The sequence below is a fragment of the Microcaecilia unicolor genome, chromosome 1 (assembly GCF_901765095.1).
Source record: "Microcaecilia unicolor chromosome 1, aMicUni1.1, whole genome shotgun sequence".
Taxonomy (NCBI): Eukaryota; Metazoa; Chordata; class Amphibia; order Gymnophiona; family Siphonopidae; genus Microcaecilia; species Microcaecilia unicolor.
In genome coordinates, this window is record NC_044031.1 from 654,436,278 (window position 1) to 654,459,210 (window position 22,933).

The 22,933-nt window shown below is 47.2% G+C and overlaps 1 protein-coding gene across 1 annotated transcript in view; it reads left to right on the forward strand.

Moving 5' to 3' along the window:
- Positions 1-19,194, forward strand: part of LOC115456910 (large neutral amino acids transporter small subunit 3-like) — a 71,606-nt gene extending 52,412 nt beyond the window's left edge. The window contains exons 8-13 of the mRNA XM_030186303.1: positions 17,325-17,471; positions 17,830-17,861; positions 17,969-18,111; positions 18,486-18,627; positions 18,703-18,776; positions 19,134-19,194. Of these exons, the coding sequence (XP_030042163.1) occupies positions 17,325-17,471; positions 17,830-17,861; positions 17,969-18,111; positions 18,486-18,627; positions 18,703-18,776; positions 19,134-19,167 (572 nt within the window). The 3' untranslated portion in view covers positions 19,168-19,194. The remainder of the gene's footprint in view (positions 1-17,324; positions 17,472-17,829; positions 17,862-17,968; positions 18,112-18,485; positions 18,628-18,702; positions 18,777-19,133) is intronic.
- Positions 19,195-22,933: the final 3,739 nt, after the last annotated feature.

Sequence of the window (22,933 nt, forward strand, 5' to 3'; positions counted from 1 at the left end):
TCTTTCCTGGCAGCGAGCCTGGACGAGTGCCTCCGAGCCATCCTTCCAGGGATCCTGGAAGGGCTGATGTGCCAGGCTGTGCCGGCGCCAGGGGTGCTTGCGCCCTCGGCGCCGTTGACTGTGGCGCCGGCGAGCTCTAGCCCGGTGCCGAGGCCTTCGACACCGACGCCACTTGCGGCGCCGGTCTCGACCGCCACGCAGGTGGAGTCGACGTCGATGGAGGGAGCTTCGTCCCCGCCGGCGCAGGAGTCCACCGCTCGACGACACCGAGGCCTCGGTGCCTCGACGTCGAGCCGGGCCCGGTTCAGGACTCAGCTGCATGAGCTTATGTCCGATACCGAGGAAGAGGCCTCGTGGGGGGAGGAGGAGGACCCCAGATATTTCTCCTCAGAGGAGTCTGTGGGCCTTCCCTCCGACCCCACGCCTTCACCAGAGAGGAAGCTCTCGCCTCCTGAGAGCCTCTCCTTTGCCTCCTTCGTCAGGGATATGTCTATTTGCATTCCCTTTCCCGTGGTCTCTGTGGATGAGCCGAGGGCTGAGATGCTCGAGGTCCTCGACTATCCATCACCACCTAGAGAGTCCTCCACGGTGCCGTTGCACAATGTCCTCAAAGAGACACTGCTTCGGAACTGGATGCGACCATTATCTAATCCCACCATCCCCAAGAAAGCAGAGTCCCAGTACAGAATCCACTCGGACCCAGAGTTAATGTGGCCCCAATTGCCTCATGACTCGGCGGTCGTGGGTTCTGCTCTCAAGAGGGCACGGAGTTCGAGGGATACCGCCTCGGCGCCCCCGGGGCGGGAGTCTCGCACTCTGGACTCGTTTGGGAGGAAGGCCTACCAATCTTCCATGCTCGTGACCCGCATCCAGTCTTACCAGCTCTACACGAGCATCCACATGCGGAACAATGTGAAGCAACTGGCGGACCTGGTTGACAAGCTCCCGCCGGAGCAGTTCAGGCCTTTTCAGGAGGTGGTCAGGCAGCTGAAGGCGTGCAGAAAGTTCCTGTCCAGGGGTATATATGACACCTGTGACGTGGCATCTCGTGCTGCGGCCCAAGGTATAGTGATGCGCAGGCTCTCATGGCTGCGTGCCTCTGACCTGGACAACCACACTCAGCAGAGACTGGCCGACGTCCCTTGCCGGGGGGATAACATTTTTGGCGAGAAAGTCGAGCAGCTGGTGGACCAACTGCATCAGCGGGAAACCGCCCTCGACAAGCTCTCCCACTGGGCGCCTTCAGCATCCACCTCAGCAGGTGGACGTTTTTCCCGGGCCCGGCAGGCTGCGCCCTATGCTTTTACCAAGCGTAGGTACACCCAGCCGGCCCGAAGGCCTCGTCAGGCACAGGGACAGCCCCAGCGCGCTCGTTCTCGTCAACAGCGTGCGCCTAAGCAGCCCCCTGCGCCTCCACAGCAAAAGCCGGGGACGGGCTTTTGACTGGATCCATGGGAACATAGCCGCCCTCAAAGTGTCCGTACCGGACGATCTGCCGGTCGGAGGGAGGTTAAAATTTTTTCACCAAAGGTGGCCTCTCATAACCTCCGACCAGTGGGTTCTCCAAATAGTGCGGTGCGGATACGCCCTGAATTTGGCCTCCCTGCCACCAAATTGTCCTCCGGGAGCTCAATCCTTCAGCTCCCACCACAAGCAGGTACTTGCAGAGGAACTCTCCGCCCTTCTCAGCGCCAATGCGGTTGAGCCCGTACCACCCGGGCAGGAAGGGCAGGGATTCTATTCCAGGTACTTCCTTGTGGAAAAGAAAACAGGGGGGATGCGTCCCATCCTAGACCTGAGAGGCCTGAACAAATTCCTGGTCAAAGAAAAGTTCAGGATGCTTTCCTTGGGCACCCTTCTGCCAATGATTCAGAAAAATGATTGGCTATGTTCCCTGGATTTAAAGGACGCATACACTCACATCCCGATACTGCCAGCTCACAGACAGTATCTCAGATTCCGCCTGGGCACACGGCACTTTCAGTATTGTGTGCTGCCCTTTGGGCTCGCTTCTGCCCCACGGGTGTTTACAAAGTGCCTCGTGGTGGTGGCGGCGTATCTACGCAAGCTGGGAGTGCACGTGTTCCCATATCTCGACGATTGGCTGGTCAAGAACACCTCGGAGGCAGGAGCCCTCCGGTCCATGCAGTGCACTATTCAACTCCTGGAGCTGCTGGGGTTTGTGATAAATTACCCAAAGTCCCATCTCCAGCCAACCCAGTCTCTGGAATTCATAGGAGCTCTGCTGAATACCCAGACGGCTCAGGCCTTCCTTCCCGAAGCGAGGGCCAACAACCTCCTGTCCCTGGCTTCGCAGACCAGAGCATCTCAGCAGGTCACAGCTCGGCAGATGTTGAGACTTCTGGGTCATATGGCCTCCACAGTCCATGTGACTCCCATGGCTCGTCTTCACATGATATCTGCTCAATGGACCCTAGCTTCCCAGTGGTTCCAAGCCACCGGGAATCTAGAAGATGTCATCCGCCTCTCCACCAGTTGCCGCACTTTACTGCTCTGGTGGACCATTCGGACCTATTTGACCCTGGGACGTCCATTCCAAATTCCACAGCCCACGAAAGTGCTGACGACGGATGCATCTCGCCTGGGGTGGGGAGCTCATGTCGATGGGCTTCACACCCAGGGTCTGTGGTCCCTCCAGGAAAAGGATCTGCAGATCAACCTCCTGGAGCTCCGAGCGATCTGGAACGCACTGAAGGCTTTCAGAGATCGGCTGTCCTGCCAAATTATCCAAATTCGGACAGACAATCAGGTTGCAATGTATTACACCAACAAGCAGGGGGGCACCGGATCTCGCCCCCTGTGTCAGGAAGCCGTCGGGATGTGGCGTTGGGCTTGCCAGTTCGGCATGCTTCTCCAAGCCACATACCTGGCAGGTGTAAATAACAGTCTGGCCGACAGACTGAGCAGAGTCATGCAACCGCACGAGTGGTCGCTTCATTCCAGAGTGGTACGCAAGATCTTCCGAGAGTGGGGCACCCCCTCGGTAGACCTTTTCGCCTCTCAGACCAACCACAAGCTGCCTCTGTTCTGTTCCAGGCTTCAGGCACACGGCAGACTAGCGTCGGATGCCTTTCTCCTTCATTGGGGGACCGGCCTCCTGTATGCTTATCCTCCCATACCTTTGGTGGGGAAGACCTTACTGAAGCTCAAGCAAGACCGCGGCACCATGATTCTGATAGCGCCCTGTTGGCCCCGTCAGATCTGGTTCCCTCTTCTTCTGAAGTTGTCCTCAAAAGAACCGTGGAGATTGGAGTGTTTTCCGACTCTCATTTCGCAGAACGACGGAGCGTTGCTGCACCCCAACCTTCAGTCTCTGGCTCTCACGGCCTGGATGTTGAGGGCGTAGACTTCACTGCGTTGGTCCTGTCTGAGCGTGTCTCCCGGGTCTTGCTTGCCTCTAGGAAGGATTCCACTAAAAAGAGTTACTTTTTCAAGTGGAGGAGGTTTGTCGTTTGGTGTGAGAGCAAGGCCCTAGAACCTCGTTCTTGCCCTGCACAGCACCTGCTTGAATACCTTCTGCACTTATCAGAGTCTGGCCTCAAGACCAACTCAGTAAGGAATCACCTTAGTGCGATTAGTGCTTACCATTATCGTGTGGAAGGTAAAGCCATCTCTGGAGAGCCTTTAGTCGTTCGATTCATGAGAGGCTTGCTTTTGTCAAAGCCCCCTATCAAGCCTCCTGCAGTGTCATGGGATCTCAACGTCGTCCTCACCCAGCTGATGAAACCTCCTTTTGAGCCACTGAATACCTGCCATCTGAAGTACTTGACCTGGAAGGTCATTTTCTCGGTGGCAGTTACTTCAGCTCGTAGGGTCAGTGAGCTTCAAGCCCTGGTAGCTCATGCTCCATATACCAAATTTCATCACAACAGAGTAGTGCTCCGCACCCACCCAAAGTTCCTTCCGAAGGTGGTGTCGGAGTTCCATCTTAACCAGTCAATTGTCTTGCCAACATTCTTTCCCAGACCGCATACCCGCCCTGCTGAACGTCAGTTGCACACATTGGACTGCAAGAGAGCATTGGCCTTCTATTTGGAGCGGACACAGCCCCACAGACAGTCCGCCCAATTGTTTGTTTCTTTCGACCCTAACAGGCTAGGGGTCGCTGTCGGGAAACGCACCATCTCCAATTGGCTAGCAGATTGCATTTCCTTCACTTATGCCCAGGCTGGGCTGGCTCTTAGGGTCATGTCACGGCTCATAGTGTCAGAGCCATGGCAGCGTCAGTGGCCCACTTGAAGTCAGCCACTATCGAAGAGATTTGCAAGGCTGTGACGTGGTCATCTGTCCACACATTCACATCACATTACTGCCTGCAGCAGGATACCCGACGCGACAGTCAGTTTGGGCAGTCGGTGCTGCAGAATCTGTTTGGGGTGTAAATCCAACTCCACCCTCCAGGACCCGAATTTATTCTGGTCAGGCTGCACTCTCAGTTAGTTGTTCTTCGTAGGTCAATTTTCTGTTGTACCCTCGCCGTTGCGAGGTTCAATTGACCTGGGTTCTTGTTTTGAGTGAGCCTGAGAGCTAGGGATACCCCAGTCGTGAGAACAAGCAGCCTGCTTGTCCTCGGAGAAAGTGAATGATACATACCTGTAGCAGGTGTTCTCCGAGGACAGCAGGCTGATTGTTCTCACCTACCCTCCCTCCTCCCCTTTGGAGTTGCGTTTCATCATTTTTGCTTGTCATTTAACTGGCGGGAACGGTCACGCACGGGCGGGAAGACGGCCGCGCATGCGCGGTGGGCGTGCCCTGCGTGCGGACCACCCGCGAAGCTTCTTCCAGTTGGTGGGGGCTGTCGCGGACGTCACCCAGTCGTGAGAACAATCAGCCTGCTGTCCTCGGAGAACATCTGCTACAGGTATGTATCATTCACTTTATAGTACTTTATACTGTCCATATCTCTGTTACCCTCCTTCTAAAAGAATCTAGTGCTGCTTGGAGCATAGTAATGCAAAAATGTAGTAGCATATTCAAAGAACAACCCCATAATAATACATCACATGAAATATGATCATTAACACATCAAAAATGCAATACTAGTCCCAAGAATTGCTATCCATCATCTCTTCTTGCTCATAGCAGCAGCATTATACAGCTTAATGTGTATGGCAGGAATTTTATCCTTCATGTAAACTTATACAGCATAACTCTATAGTCATTTAGGCAATGTGAGGCTGTACAATAGGAGCCCAGGTGCAGATTGACCATTGGAACAATAGTGCAGTACCTTGGGGCCCACTCTCCCCTAACCTTCATCTAATTTAATCACTTTTGATAAGGTAGTTAGGGGCCCATGACCCATGCCTGGAGGCCCAGATCACTGTCAGTCTCTGCCCTGTAGCAGCCTATTCTTTAGTGACACTTAGGTGTGTAGGTTCCATTAGAGAATACTAGCATATTCTAGTATTGGCATGCCTGAATTTAAGTGCTCGCAATACATAATTACGAGTTCCTAAATGTGGTAGGGATGCGTGTAAATTATGTGTGTAAGTGGGAGTCCTGCTCATGTCCTGCCCTTGTTTTTAAACCCCCCTTAAACGTACCCAGTATGTAAGTTAAGCACAAATTTGCAAAATAGCACAGGCAGAATATTTGCATCTAAACCCATTATGTGCGCACATACACATATAAATGTTAATTTTCTAAATATCTACACAAGTTACATGTATATAAATGTGAGCACCTAGTTTATAGAATTGCTGTTATGTATTGTGGATATTAAGTGGCTGAGATATGTATTTTTTCTTTTTTTTAAACGTTAAATTTTTATTAAGGTTATAATAGTCACAAACATAATATGCTCATTACAACTAAGCACAATTGGTCTATCAAACATACAATGAAAGTATGGAAATGCTAAACCGCAACCTCTCAGAATTACCCCACCCCCCTGAGCAATTATCTCCCCCCCTCCCCTCCCTCAATATTTTCCCCTTAGGAATGTTGTTAATGCATCAAAGCGTGTCCATAGTTCAGAAGCAAGGTCATAGAGTCCTAATCTTTTGTCTGGAAGTCATTCCAAGTTCCCGAACAAAGATAACTTTAAAATCCAGTCTGCTTCAGTCGGTCCCACTGATTGTTTCCAGTGGTTAGCAATAGCCACTGTCAAACATATTCTTTTAAAACGTCTTTGCCATTTCAGGCCCCGCCTGTTGCCCAAACCCAACAGGCGCCATTTCCGGTCACAAGAAAAGGGTTTACCCATATGGGTAGCAATCTTAGCAACAACTGCCTCCCAAAAGGGTTGGACCCAATCACAGGACCACCAAATATGCAAAAATGTTCCCATTTCTATGCCACACCGCCAACAGTTACTGAAGGTTGTATGAAACATAGCATGTAATTTTACAGGAGTGTAATACCATCGTGTTAATATTTTGTATGCATTTTCTTTCAAGAGTACACATATTGAGGCCTTCTTAACTTCCAAAAATATAGCTTTCCATTCATGCTCAGTAAGTTCCACATTAAAATCCTGTTCCCATTGCTTCATATATGTAAATTTCTGGAAGCTTACTTCCCTTATAAATTTATAAAGAATAGAGATAGTGCCCTTTATTTTCCCCATTGAACCCAAACATTTTCAAAATGCTCATGCTCATCTGGGTCATCCCTCACCTATCCCTGTTGGGAGATATAATGCTTAACCTGTAAGTAATAGAAGACCTCAGTCTCAGGAATATCATACTTCTCCCGTATTTCCACAGAAGGTCTCATTTCACCTACATGCTGGGGCCCAGGGCAGAAATAAAGTAAGAGGCCCCCTCCCCCAGTCTCCCCACCCACCATTACTACCATGCATAAAACAACATTAAATGACTTCTTCACACATGAAACACAGACAGACCTTCACCAAATACAGAACAAGGGATTAGAAATAGAAATATGAACACCAAAATTGAACTGGGAACCCCAAGAAGTTAAATTTGGTAAATACTGCAACACTGAAGAAATAAAAACAGAAATGCATGTTCTTTTGTATTGAACACAATCAGTGGCATAGCTACAGGGGGTCTAGGCCTGGGTCCCTCCACTTTGGACTCAGACCCTCCCAAATTAACCATCACACTTGATGTGGCTGGCAGGGATCCCCAAGCTTTGCCAGCTGAAGACCACCTCCTTGGTCTGGCAGCCAGATCTCTCCAAGCTGGTATTTATATTGTGCAGAGGGCAGGAAGAAAATTTGGTACCCACCCACTTTTGAGTTCAGCCCTCCCCCAAAACCGTCTGGCTATGCCACTGTATACAGTACAAAGACATCTGTGATACACATACCTGAAAGTTAACATAGTCCAGTTAATGAATTCAAAATGTATTTTTTTAGGGTGTACTTATCCCTCCCAAAACACTTTTTTTCTACCTTTGTTTTCTGGACATTTTATTTTTCTGTCATGTTGGTCCCAATTTCTCTGTCTGTCTTCTGCTAATTCTCTTTCCAGTGGCTGTTGACCATTTGTCTTTTCTTCTCTTTCAGGATTCAAGCTAAATATTCACTCAGGAACATTTAACTTTTTCATCTTGTACAAATATAAAATGTTGTAAAACTCATACTTAGTATGAGAATAAAGTAACAAAAAAAAGGAACAGCTACTTTTTGTAATAAAGTGAAGACTCATCCTTCTGCAGCATTCACCATCTCCTGATCTGTCCTGATGGTTGTACATGTTACATAAGTAGATTGCTCAAATTAATAATCACATTCTTAACACATAGGGGTTAGATTACACATTTTGCCCTGTACTGATGCTTCTGTTAAGCTGCAGTTGGATGAGAGAAGCATCAGCTTGGATAAGTGAATGAGTATGCAGACCAGCCCCCCCATTCTGTCTGCTGTGCAGGAACAGATGCTACTGCCTGTGCTAGGTCATGAGAGATCAGTGGAGATGGCTTGATTCTGAGGCCCCTGCAGCTGTTCTTCCCTTCCCTTCTTGCATGTTCCAAACCTTGTGCAATGCTGTTTGGCCCTTGCATCACACAGCTCCTGATAGCTGAGTATTTATTTATTTATTGCATTTGTATCCCACATTTTCCCACCTATTTGCAGGCTCAATGTGGCTTACAGAGTCTTGTTATGGAATTAACATTCCAGGATATCAGATACAATTAGTGATGTATCAAGGTTAAGTGGGGGAACAGAAAAGAGGTGAGTAAGTATAGAAGGTAGATTATCTTAGCTGGATTGGGTTGGCGAAGTAGTTGAGTGAGGTTATGGGTTTTCTTTATAGGCCTTGTTGAAGAGGTAAGTCTTCAGAGATTTACAAAAGCTGGTTATTTCGTCGATAGTTTTCAAATCATTAGGTAATGCATTCCACAGTTGCGTGCTCATGTAGGAGAAGGTAGTGGCATGTAATAGCTTGTATTTTAGTCCTTTACAGCTGGGGAAGTTCAGATTGAGGAATTTGCGGGCTGATCTTTTGGCGTTTCTGGGAGGCAGGTCCACGAGGTTTAGCATGTAGGTTGGGGCGTCTGCATGGATGATTTTGTGTACAATCATGCATATCTTGAATGTGATGCGTTCCTTAAGTGGGAGCCAGTGAAGTTTCTCTCTTAGGGGTCTTGCACTTTCATATTTAGTTTTTCCAAATATGAGTCTGGCGGCGGTGTTCTGGGCTGTTTGGAGTTTTTTGATAGTCTGTTCTTTGCAGCCAGCGTATAGTGCGTTGCAGTAGTCCAAGTGGCTTATTACCATTGATTGTACTAGGGTACGGAAGATGTATCTCCGGAAGAAAGGTTTTACTCTTTTGAGTTTCCACATGGAGAAGAACATTTTTTTCATCGTATTCTTCACGTGGGTATCGAGTGTGAGGTTCCTATCAATGGTAACTCCAAGGATTTTCAGATTTTGTGAGATGGGAAGAGAACAGTATGGTGTGGTTATGGTGGTGAAGTTGTTTGTGTTATGTTGTGAGGTGAGTACAAGACATTGTGTTTTTTCTGCGTTAGTTTCAGCTGGAAAGCATCCACCCAGGAGTGCATGATTTGGAGGCTTTGGTTGATTTCGTTGGTTATTTCATTCAGATCATGTTTAAACGGGATATATATCGTGACATTGTCTGCATATATGTAGGGGTTGAGGTTCTGATTGGCTAGAAGTTTAGCTAAAGGTATCATCATTAGGTTAAAAAGGGTTGGTGAGAGGGGGGATCCTTGGGGAACTCCGCATTCAGGTATCCATTGGGCTGATATGTCCGTGTTCATTGTTACTTGGTAAGATCTTGTGGTCAGGAATCCTCTGAACCATTTGAGAATTGTGCCTCCTACTCTGAAGTATTCTAGTATGTGTAATAGTATTCCATGATTAACCATGTCGAAGGCACTGGACATGTCGAATTGTAAGAGGAGTATGTTGTTACCAGTTGCAATTGCTTGTTTGAAAGAGTTCATTGCAGACACTAGAACAGTTTCAGTGCTGTGATTCGATCGAAATCCTGATTGAGACTCGTGTAGAATTGAGTGTTTATTTAGATATTCAGTGAGTTGTTTCATCACTCTGCCCTCCATGAGTTTGGTTATGAGCGGAATAGATGCTACTGGGCGATAGTTGGTTAGGTCCATTGTGCTTTTCTTAGTGTCTTTAGGCAGAGGAGTAAGTAGGATGTTTCCTTTATCCATGTGGAAGAGTCCATTTTGAAGGCTGTGGTTTATGTGTTTTGTGAAGTCTGTTTTGAATTGTTTAGGGGCAGATCTTATTAGATTGTAGCTTCCAACCCCTCCTCCTACCACAGTCTCACTGCTTCTCATCCTTTGAAGTCCACTCCATCCGTCTATTCTACCCGTTGCCACTCAGAGTGGCAGTCATTTACCGCCCCCCTGATAAATCCCTCCCTTCCTTCCTCACCGACTTCGATGCCTGGCTTTCTGTTTTTATTGAACCCTCATCTCCATCCCTCATTCTCGGAGACTTCAACATACACGTTGATGACCTGTCCAACTCTCACGCTTCTCAGTTCCTCACTCTAACATCCTCCTTCAACCTCCAGCTATGTTCCACCACCCCTACTCACCGTGATGGCCATTGCCTTGACCTCGTCCTCTCCTCTTCCGGCTCACCCTCCAATTTCCACACCTCAGCTCTTCCTGTCTCTGATCATCACCTGATCACCTTCACACTTCTTCACCCTCCCCCTCAGCCCCGCCCAACATTAACCACTACTTCCAGGAATCTCCAGATTATTGACCCTCCCACCTTATCATCTAGTATTTCTAATCTCCTCCCCTCCATCATGTCCTCCGAGTCTGTTGACGAGGCTGTCTCCGCTTACAATGCCACTCTCTCCTCTGCTCTGGACACCCTTGCACCATCCACCTCCCGTCCCACAAGGCGTACTAATCCCCAGCCCTGGCTGACCCCTTGCATCCGTTACCTTCGCTCCTGCGCCCGATCTGCTGAACGCCTCTGGAGGAAATCTCGCACCCATTCAGATTTCCTTCACTACAAATTCATGCTATCCTCCTTCCAGTCCTCACTATTCCTTGCCAAACAGGACTATTACACCCAATTGACTAATTCTCTCAGCTCTAACCCTCGTCGTCTCTTCGCCACCCTTAACTCCCTCCTCAAAGTGCCCTCCGCTCCCACCCCCCCGTCACTCTCTCCTCAATCACTGGCTGACTACTTCCGCGACAAGGTGCAAAAGATCAACCTTGAGTTCACTACCAAGCCACCTCCTCCTCTTCACCCTTCAACCCTCTCCCTCAACCAACCAACCCAGACCTCCTTCTCCTCCTTTCCTGATATCTCCGAGGAGGAAACCGCCCGCCTTCTTTCCTCCTCAAAATGCACCACTTGTTCCTCTGATCCCATCCCTACCAACTTACTTAACACCATCTCTCCTACTATCACCCCCTCCATCTGTCATATCCTCAACCTCTCTCTCTCCACTGCAACTGTCCCCGACACCTTCAAGCATGCTGTAGTCACGCCCCTCCTCAAAAAACCATCACTAGACCCTACCTGTCCCTCCAACTACCGCCCCATCTCCCTCCTACCCTTCCTCTCCAAGACACTTGAGCGCGCAGTCCACAGCCGCTGCCTTGATTTTCTCTCCTCTCATGCCATCCTTGATCCGCTTCAATCCGGTTTTCGCCCTCTTCACTCGACAGAAACAGCACTTTCTAAAGTCTGTAATGACCTGTTCCTTGCCAAATCCAGAGGCCACTACTCCATCCTCATCCTCCTGGATCTATCCGCCGCTTTTGACACTGTCAATCATGACTTACTTCTTGCCACACTGTCCTCATTTGGGTTCCAGGGCTCTGTCCTCTCCTGGTTCTCCTCCTATCTCTCCCACCGCACCTTCAAAGTTCACTCTCATGGATCTTCCTCCACCCCCATCCCCTTATCTGTTGGTGTTCCCCAGGGATCGGTCCTTGGACCCCTTCTCTTCTCAATCTACACCTCTTCCCTGGGCTCCCTGATCTCATCTCATGGTTTCCAGTATCATCTCTATGCTGATGACACCCAACTGTATCTCTCCACACCAGACATCACCGCGGAGACCCAGGCAAAGGTATCGGCCTGCTTATCCGACATTGCTGCCTGGATGTCCAACCGCCACCTGAAACTGAACATGTCCAAGACCGAGCTTATCGTCTTTCCACCAAAACCCACTTCTCCTCTTCCTCCACTTTCTATCTCAGTTGATAACACCCTCATCCTCCCCGTCTCATCTGCCCGCAACCTCGGAGTCATCTTTGACTCCTCTCTCTCCTTCTCTGCGCATATCCAGCAGATAGCCAAGACCTGTCGCTTCTTCCTCTTTAACATCAGCAAAATTCGCCCTTTCCTCTCTGAACACACCACCCGAACTCTCGTCCACGCTCTCATTACCTCTCGCCTGGACTACTGCAACTTACTCCTCACCGGCCTCCCACTTAGCCATCTATCCCCCCTTCAGTCTGTTCAGAACTCTGCTGCACGTCTCATATTCCGCCAGAACCGATATACTCATATCACCCCTCTCCTCAGGTCACTTCACTGGCTTCCGATCAGATACCGCATTCAATTCAAGCTTCTCCTTCTTACCTACAAATGCACTCAGTCTGCTGCCCCTCACTACCTCTCTACCCTCATCTCCCCTTACGTTCCCGCCCGTAACCTCCGTTCACAGGATAAATCCCTCCTCTCAGTACCCTTCTCCACCACCGCCAACTCCAGGCTCCGCTCATTCTGCCTCGCCTCACCCTATGCTTGGAACAACCTTCCTGAACCCTTACGCCAAGCCCCCTCCCTGCCCGTCTTCAAGTCTTTGCTTAAAGCCCACCTCTTCAATGCTGCGTTCGGCACCTAACCCTTACCGTTCAGTGAATCCAGAATGCCCCACTTTGACTGCCCCTATCGGACCGACCGTTCACTTGTCTATTAGATTGTAAGCTCTTTGAGCAGGGACTGTCTCTCTTTGTTAAATTGTACAGCGCTGCGTAACCCTAGTAGCGCTCTAGAAATGTTAAGTAGTAGTAGTAGGTGTCTAGTTTGCAGTGCGATTTGGCGTATCTTCCGAGCCCTTTTGAGATTTCATCTAATGAGAGCGTGTCAAAGTTGGTCCATGATCGATCTGCTGGGTGTTCCCCGGGTATTGGGTCTAGACATTCCAGGATGTTTGTGTAGTCAGTTATGTTGGTAGGTATCATGAGTCGGAGCTTTATAACTTTTTCGTTGAAGTAGTTCGCAAGATTGGTTGCAGATGGGGTATCTGGTAGCTGAGCCTCACAGGGTTTCCTATGTCATCTCATCTAACAGCAGGGAGGAGCAAGTTTAGATATATCCCCTGTTTTTTGATAGATTGAAGATTAATTCCCTTGAAAAAGCTTTGAAGTGAAACGTGGCTCCACGTTGGGGATTGTTATGGAGTTGGAGATTTTAACCACAAAGCACTAGTTTTATGGTGTCTGGAGGTGCTACAGTCAGCGCACATTGCCAATCAAGATAAGTTTCATTTTCCTATAAGTTTTTACATTATATCCAGAGCATTCAGCTCATAATTGAAAACGGAAGGAAGGAAGGAAGGAAGGGTATGTGCGATGATGTTTGGTGACTGTGTACCCTTTCCAGAGTTTGATTTGGTTTAATGGGCACGATAGTGTTACTGAGCACAGCATAAAAATTTTACAAAAATATTAGTGATTATGATTCTGGTGACATTAAGAATTGAATGATATCCAACACCAGGTTTATTGTTTAAATCCCACACCTGATTAAGTGAGAGGCATACTGTAAGTATTGCCATACTGGGTCAGGCCGAAGGTCCATCAAGCCCAGCATCTTGTTTCCAGCAGTGGCAAATCCAGGTCACAAGTACCTGACAGGATCCCAAAACAGTACAATACATTTTTGTGCTGCTTATTCTAGAAATAAGCAGTGGATTTTCCACAAGTCCATTTTAATAATGGTCTATGGACTTTTCCTTTAGGAAGCCATCCAAACCTTTTTTAAACCCACTAAGCTAACTGCTTTTACTAAATTCTCTGGCAAAGAATTCCAGAGTTTAATTACACGTTGAATGAAGAAATATTTTCTCCAATTCGTTTTAAATTTACTACTTTGTAGCTTCATTGCGTACCCCCTAGTCCTAGTATTTTTGGAAAGAGTAAACAAGCAATTCACGTCTACCTGTTCCACTCCACTCATTATTTTATAGATCTCTATCATATCTCCCCTCAGCCACCTCCAAGGTGAAGAGCCCTAGCCACTTTAGCCTTTCCACATAGGGAAGTCGTCCCATCCCCTTTATCATTTTCATTGCCCTTCTCTGTACCTTTTCTAATTCTACTGTATCTTTTTAGAGATGCGGTGACCAGAATTGCACACAGTATTCGAGGTGCGGTTGTATCATGGAGCGATACAAACGCATTATAATTTCCTCATTTTTGTTTTCCATTCCTAATAATACCAAACATTCTATTTGCTTTCTTAGCCGCTGCTGCACACTGAGCAGAGGGTTTCAACGTATCATCAACAATGATGCCTAGATCCCTTTCCTTGTCGGTGACTCCTATTGTGGAACCTTGCATTATGTAACTATAATTCGGATTCCTCTTTCTCACATGCATCACTTTACACTTGCTCACATTAAACGTCATCTGCCATTTAGATGCCCAGTCTCCCAGTCTCATAAGGTTCTCTTGAAAGTTTTCACAATCCTCTTGCAATTTAACAACTTTGAATAACTTTTCTGTCATCAGCAAATTTAATTACATCACTAATTACTCCCATCTCTAGGTCATTTATAAATATGTTAAAAAGCAGCGGTCCCAGCACAGACCCCTGGAGGCATATTTTCAAAGCACTTAGCCTTCCAAAGTTCCATAGGTTTCTATGGAACTTTGGAAGGCTAAGTGCTTTGAAAATATGCCTCCTGGTGAACCCCACTACCCTTCTCCATTGAGAATACTGACCATTTAACCCTACTGTCTGTTTTCTATCTTTCAACCAGTTTTTAATCCACAATAGGATGCTACCTCCTATCCCATGACTTTCCTATTTCCTCTGGAGTTTTTCATGAGGTACTTTGTCAAACCATACGCCCGCTGCAACCGGACCATCTCAGGCACTGATCCGCACTCCTGGTGCCTTCAGTGCCTTGGGCCCGACCATCGCCCAGAGAGCTGTAAGTTGTGTCTTCAGATGAAGAAACGCACCCAGCTCTCGAGAGAAGCTCAGAGAGAAAGCTTTTTGGGTCCGAGTGGCCTAGTGGTTAGGGTGGTGGACTTTGGTCCTTGGGAACTGAGGAACTGAGTTCGATTCCCGGCACAGGCAGCTCCTTGTAACTCTGGGCAAGTCACTTAACCCTCCATTGCCCCATGTAAGCCGCATTGAGCCTGCCATGAGTGGGAAAGCGCGGGGTACAAATGTAACAATCAGTACCTCGGCAGTGTTGACGTCAAGGGCGGCGTTGGCGTCGGGAGACCAGGTAAAGGCTGCCAAAAGACCGATGCACACTGGGAGCACTGATGCATCGTGTGGGTCTCCACCCGCCTCGGCGCCTCCTGCTTTGCAGGCCCCCCGGGACCAACCTGTATCGGACCCAGCCCCGAGGAGGAGTGTGGATTCCACGTCCTCCTCACCGGTACCGAGGAGTCTCGATGACGGGCGTCGGGCGAAGGTCAAGAAGCACCGTCATCATTCTCCTTCTCGACATGGTACCGGGAGCTCCGGGTCGTCGAAGCACTCGGCACCCGAGAAGCGTCGACACCGAGAGGATCACTCTCGCTCTGTGATGGAGGTGTTGGCTTGGCGGTCGTCTGGCAGTCCGGTACCGGCTCCCCAACCGTACAGGTTCTGCCTCCGAATATCACACCGGCACCGCAGCCTTCCTCGACAGCTTCTTTTGATGAGCGCATCAAGGCTCTGTTTCCCAATTTTATGGAAGCAGTGCTGCACCAATTGCATCCGGCACCGGAGGTACCAGTACCGACGGTGCCGGAGGCTCCTGCGGCGCCTAGCCTTTTGCCTGTTTGGGGTTTAGAATCCAACTCCAACCCTCCTAGGCCCACTTTTATTCTGTTCCAGGCTGCACTGTCAGTTAGCTGTTTTCTTGTTTCAGGTCAATCTCTGTTATGTCCTCGCCGTTGCGAGGTCCAATTGACCAATGGTTATTGTTTTGAGTGAGCCTGGGGGCTAGGGATACCCCACTCATGAGAATATCGGCCTGCATGTCCTCGGAGAAAGCGAAGTTTCTTACCTGAAGCAGGTATTCTCCAAGGACAGCAGGCTGGATATTCTCACAATCCCTCCCACCTCCCCTTTGGAGTTGTTTTTTGCTCTTTACTATTGGATTTAACTGAGGAGCGGGATCGCGCGACGGGTGGGAAATTGCGCATGCGCAGTGCGATTGCCACGCGCGGTGGAACGCTCCAGAAGAGACTTCTACAGATTTTTGCTGAAAATTCTCCGGGGGCCGACGTGAAGTCACCCACACGTGAGAATATCCAGCTTGCTGCCCTCAGAGAATACCTGCTTCAGGTAAGAAACTTCGCTATACTGCACAAGCCAGCAATGTTTGAAAATATAAGTGAGATAAATATTTTTTAAAATGATACCAACAATATAAGAATGACAACGTGGATGCAGCAGCTCAGAGATTACCGTTTGCTTACTTTGTGTTGAAGGAGAAAGAGAGACTAACCATTGGCTTCAACTTTTCATCCCGTCTCCCTCCATGATGCAGCCTCTGCAGCAACCGCGACAAAAAAAAAAAAAGCAAACGCGGGGCCACAGCAGCCTTCAGGCGTGCGCTGTCGGCTATGTTGGTCTTCAGCCCCTGCTGATATCAACGAGTTCTGGAGGGGGCCGAGGACCAGCAGAACTGATATCACATGATGAGGGCAGTGCTGCGGCTCTGCGTTTGCTTTTTTGTTGTTGTTGTTTTTCTGCCACAGCAGCAGCGGCAGTAAGGAAAACCAATTCCATCTCAGCGGGAGACTTTCCTGCTTTGGCAGGAGAGCGGGAGATGGCCTTCCAAAGTGGGAGTCTCCCGCTGAATGCGGGAGACTTGGCAGGGGGTGCAGGTTCCTTTTGATGGGACTTTTGGGAATTTGGGGCAGAGAGATGATTTTCCTGCTGGGACATTATCTGTCACTTCTGAGAAATACTTGTTTAACACCCCCTTTGGAGCATACCTGCATTCAGAGGCCTGACCTGGCAGGAGCCCCCTGGGCCAGCTCAGTTGGCCCCTTATATGTATTGTGCCTGGTGCCTCCACCTGAGGCAAAAGGGTTTTAGAGGGTAAGATCACAGAACTCTCTCCCTGAGCAGAAAAATCATTCACTATTTACTCTGTCCTCAAGAAAGCTCCTCCCAATCCTCTCAATCACAGGCTGCTATGGAGAAAATACATTTTACCTACAGCCTTCCTTTAGCCCACAGACATGGCTCATTAAAACTGACGAGAAATCTCACAAACCAAAATGCCAACTTGTTTAACACATAAACCGTGTCCTATTGAAAATCTCTTTATAGAGCAATTTCATCCATTAATGTCTGAAATTAATCATATAAATTTGGAGAACTATGATGTAAAGCTCTGTCCTGTTAATGTGATTTTCCATGCTTTTGATGTCCTTTTCTGCTGTTACGTTTTATGTTTTTCTGATTACTTGGGGTTAGTGAAGAAGGCGCTCTGTGATTGGCTGGTATCGGGGTAAAGTGATGAAAGCTGTCTGTGCTGGGCTGGTACTGGGGGGATTGGCTCGTACTGTATCAAGTAGTGTAGTTAAGAAAGCACTCTGTGATTGGTTGGTACTAGAGGGGCATATTGAAGAAAACACTCTATAAGTTGTAGTTTTTTTATGCTTTTTCCTAGAAGTTATCCCATTTTGTCACAGCGTCTGCTCTCCCATCTTTCTCTGGAGTCTTGTCACCATGGGCATGTCTCAGCTGAGGCTCATCTTCTACATGGCTGCCATGAACAAGATGTTGGAGTTCCAAGTGACTGGAGGAGAAGAGCACGGTGAGAGGAGATAGGGCAGAGGAGGAGAGCAGGATGAATGGAGACACTGGAAGAGTGGAAGCATGGTGATAGGAAGAGAGGGAACAGAGAGAGAACAGGAGGGGAACAGAGTGAGACAGGACGGGGACAGTGGGAAAGGAGCAGCAGGGGCAGAGAGAGATAATCCCCACCTTCATCTACAGAAACAGAGGCAAAGGAGGAAACAGATAGCAAAAAAGTATAAGATACTGAAAAATAGAGAGGGAGACAGTAAGGTCACTATGAGAAGATGGAGAGATTGAGGCAGGACTTTAGAAATGCTTGTGCCATATTTTCAGAATTGTGGTTATTTTTGTCCTTGCTTTGTTTTCCCTTTAAGGTTCCAAAGAGTTGAAGGAGAAGGCTGAATCCTCCGGTAAGGAAAATGATGTAGTGAAATGGAGCTGTCTGTCTTGAGTTAATGATAGCTCCCTTCTCTGTGTGGGTATTCTGCTAATGCTGGAATCTGCTTCTTCTTGATAGTCAGCTTCTATTCCTCTATCTTTGGAGTACTGCAGCTTCTCTGCCTATTCAGCTGTCCCTTCATTGGCTATGTTATGGATTGGCGAATAAAGGAATGTGTGGATGGACCAATAGACAAATATGCTGATGGAAGCATTGGGTGAGTATAGAGGAAGGGAGACTGTATCCACCTACAGCCCAGTGCATTGATGCTGAGCATCTGAATCGTGGCAATGGTATGTTGGGTTATAGATCCTGCTACATATGGAGGCTGGAAATGTGAGTCCAGGCTCACTATTGTGAATGGGGTATAGAATTTGCTGTACTGAAAGGCTGGTTATTAGTGAGCAGGGGTAGGGTTGCTGTGCTGAGACTAGGAGTGTGAATCCCAACACTAGTGCAGAGGTGTAGAGATGAAGCTGGGACTGGAAGTGAGTCCTGGCACTAGAGTGGTGGTCAAGTAGTAGTAGTAGTATATATGGATCGCGTGGTCCTGACTCTGGGAATTGGACAGAACTTTCTTTCTTGCCACAGAGAGAACTCCACGCAAAAGCCCAAGAAGCTGCGTGACAAGAAGATTCAGAAACTGACCAATGCCATAAGAGCTTTCTTCTTCACCAATCTGCTGCTGGTGGGATTTGGCATTACCTGTATGATTCACAGTCTCCCCCTGCAGGTGATTGCTTTTGCAGCTCATATTACAATTCAGTGCTGGTATTTTACTTTTCACTGTTTCCATTTTTATTCACAGTTTCTGACATTCATCTTGCACACACTGGTCCGTGGCTTCATTCACTCAGCTTGTGGTGGTCTCTATGCTGCTGTGTGAGTTTCTTCAGCTCTGTATGGTATACGAATCCTGATGCTGAGGGGATTTTCAGAGTAAATGGCTTCAGTGGCACAGTCCCTTCTTTTCCCCCCACTTTTTACCTCACTGCTCTCCCATTTTTCCTGCACATGTGTGCACTGAGACCTGATAGTGTCCCCATAAGCTCATTGTTGGGTGCAGTATGTATGTTTGGGGACATAGTGGTCTGTTGTACATCAGTAACAGTTCTGGTGAATGAATATTTGGGTGGTGCCTGGCAGAAATCTGGCTATGCAGGTGTTGACTGTGGGCAAAAGGAAAAAAGCTTCGTACTCAGTTATCAGATGTTTTTATTCTGTTTCCTGTTATAACAGCACCCTTCATTTTCTCATGTGCCACTTTGGTTGATAGCTATCCATCCAATCATTTTGGGACACTGACAGGGCTGCAGTCTCTCATCAGTGCTGTGTTCGCTCTTCTCCAGCAACCTCTCTTCATGGCAATGGTTGAACCGCTGCAGGGTGATCCTTTCTGGGTAAGAGAGAAGACTACTGGGCATGCACAAAAGAAAATGCTGGGGGTGGGGATGTTGGGGATGGGGTGTTGATCTGTATTACTGTGGAGGCAGCAAGGAAATAACTATTTTCATTTCATTTACTGTATACTACTACTACTACTTGACATTTCTAAAGCGCTACTAGGGTTACGCAGCGCTGTACAATTTAACATAGAAGGACAGTCCCTGCTCAAAGGAGCTTACAATCTAAAGGACAAATGTACAGTCAGTCAAATAGGGGCAGTCTAGATTTCCTGAAAGGTATAAAGGTTAGGTGCCGAAAGCAACATTGAAGAGGTGGGCTTTGAGCAAGGATTTGAAGATGGGTAGGGAGGGGGCTTGGCGTAAGGGCTCAGGAAGTTTATTCCAAGCATAGGGTGAGGTGAGGCAGAATGAGCGGAGCCTGGAGTTGGCGGTGGTGGAGAAAGGGTACTGAGTGGAGGGATAGTTCAGGTGTACCTCTTTTGCTGTATTCAGGTGGGTGCAGAAACAAGCACTCCACCGTTTCTTATAATCCCTCTCAGTCTTTCAGTCAGTCCCAGAAATGCAAAACTGCTGTTTAAATAAATTAGATTTTACTAGAAGAATCCTGTGTAGAACAAATGAAAGATACAGGACAATAACACTCAGATCTCCCCACAAGAGTCCAGACACCTCATGTTTGGAATCATTATCTCTCCCTGGGCTGTTAGACCCCTCACGAGCCTTGTTCCTCTTCACCACTTTCTCCTCTTCTTCTTGGGTCTTTGAACATTTTATTTTCTGTAGCTCCTCCAGTTCTTAGAGATTTGTGGAAGATGAACATTCCTTTAACCTCAGGCTCTGGGAGCCTTCCTTTGGGGCCCAGACCAGCCCCTTAAACCCTGGCACTCTCAAGGAAGGAGAACATATAGGACCCAGTCCGCATCCACGGCAAAAACTTTCTACTAACAGTTTAAACAGTTCCTCACTAGGGCAGCATCATCCACACAATCTTATCCCACTACCATTTACTTCTACCAGAGCTGCTTTGTTCTCTAAAACTACTTTTAGTAAGAGGCATTTGTTCTTTTATTTTTTATTTGTAGAAGCAGTTTATTATAAATCCAGGTAACAATAAGAAGGAAAACCAGATAATACAAATAGGTAACTTTTGATACCCTGGAAAGCTCAAACTAAAATAAATTGTCAAGCTTCCATATTTTAACAAAGTTTTTCCCAGATAAAGAACCCCCCCCCCCACCCCTTCCCAATTGTACACAGATGAATAACTCCTCCCAACCCTCTCAACTTCTGTTCCCCAAATAAAAGAACACAAGGGTAAAGTAACTCCCCTCCCCTTAAACAGAGCAAGCAGTCAGAAATGGAGGCCAAAGTACAACAACAACAGGTTATCAACAATCGGAGTAACAACACATCATCAGTGCAAGAACTCCTAGACCTGATTACTCAAGTGACCCTGAATTACCCTAGGCTGGTGATCATGGGAGACTTCAATCTACACATCAAAACCCCAGATACCACCACAGCTGCCTTCTTGGACACGATGACAGCACAGGTGATCAATTCTTCATCCCACGAAAAGGGTCACATACTAGACTTGGTATTCTACAAAGTGGTGAATATCCCAGAATTCTGGGATAACAGTATTGAAATAACACCTCTATCATGGTCAGACCATTTTCTAATTAAATTCTCCCTCAGTGACCACCTGAAACAAATGGCACCTCCCAGAGTTTGGAAGGAGATCAGAGACAAAAAAAGCTGACAGTTGAGAATTTCCTAGAGGCCTTGGACTATCCACATGTGGATGAAAAGACAACAAGTGTCAGAACAAGTTGACATCTGGAATACACACTTAGCCAAGACCTTAGAGAAAATAACACCACTAAAAAATGGTCTTATGTGCCACTCACAAACGCTTACCTTGGTTTTCTCCAGAACTTCAGATCCTTAAACGCGAAGGACGAAAACTGGAAAGGAGATGGCGCAAATCTCGCCTGGATGAAGACTGATGCACATAGGGAAAAATAATTCTTAGTCAGATTCCATGTTAGGACTGACAGTTCGAGCACAATCGAAGTACAGAACATGATCAAGTCATCTAGCTGAATTTAAAAGGGGCCTGGGCAAGGAAGGAATCTACTGTTTGGGATCTGCCAGGTACTTCCTAATATCTCAGATTAGTCAATTTCAGATAGGATGCTGAGTTTGATGACCTTTGATGGCCCAGCATGGCATGTCTCAATTTTCTTTCTCCATATTGAACTTTTCCAGTTCTTTTAGCAGCTGAAGATGTGACAGTAGCTCTGTTCCCCCATATAAACATTGCTGTGCCCCAAACTCCTTCAGGATCATCCATATCCTTCCATAAACTGGCACCAGTATTCCAGAAGAGGCTTGCCAGATCATGTAGTTTGGATATAGTTTTGTTATCTCTTTTTTTTTTTTCTAATCCTTAGACTCTGGTATGTTACTTTGATGACATTCCACCTTCTCTCATGCATCCTACCCCTAAATTCATTTATTAATTTATAAGGCATGTTATATCCAGTCTGTCTTACAGGTGCTATGAACATAAGAACATAAGAGTAGCCATACTGGGTCAGACCAATGGTCCATCTAGCCCAGTATCCTGTTTTCCAAACAGTGGCCAAGCCAGGTCACAAGTACTTGGCAGAAAACCAAATCGTGGCAACACTCTATACTACAAATCCCAGGGCAAGCAGTTGCTTCCCATGTCTGTCTCAATAGCAGACTATGGACTTTTCCTCCAGGAATTTATCCAAACTTTTAAAAAACCTAGATACACTAACCGCCGTTACCACATCATCCGTCAAAGAGTTCCATATTAAAAATGTATTATTTATCCTCTTTAACATGAGATTTTTAACCAGTAAACAAGTTGTTATGATAATGGTAAGTGGGTGTGAAGTAATGGCTGGAGCACTGAGCTGTAAATGTGGAGATTCTGCTTCCATTCCAATCCCCTGCTTTTTGCCTTGCAGGAGGTAATTGTAGAATTGTTTTTGCATGTAAGTGACCTGTTACAAAATTCCAACTGGCATAAAAATGCACACATTGGCATGATAATGTATACTTTGCTGATAGCTGTGAATGGAGCAGAGTTTAGGCAAAGTTTGCAAGTACACATTTAGATATTGAAATCTATTAATCTACACACAAACTCACACACTCCACTTGTGAGCATTTACTCCTGCTTGAGTACGTATAAATGTCCGTGCCTAGTATTTTATAAAGATACCTAGGCACCAATGTATTTTTATAAAATAGCACCTAAGTTGGTGTCTACTTGCCCTCTTAAAACAAGCTGCGGTACAAGTATTTATGGCTATGCGCTAATGTTGCTTTTAGCACACAACTATTAACAATTTTACTGCATGAGCACTCACCGCCACCCATTTTGTAGATGGTAAGGGCTAATACACCTTCTGTATGCTAACCAGTTAGCAAGCAGTAATGTAGCTGCCCTACTTAGTGCAGGAATGGCCACTCTCTGCCCTGACACACCCCCTCAAAAATTAGAAAAAGAATTTTAATGTGTGCACTTTTGGCAGTTACTACAGGATGCCTGAACACATCCCATGGTACACTATTTTAGGCTGCAATAGGTGCAGG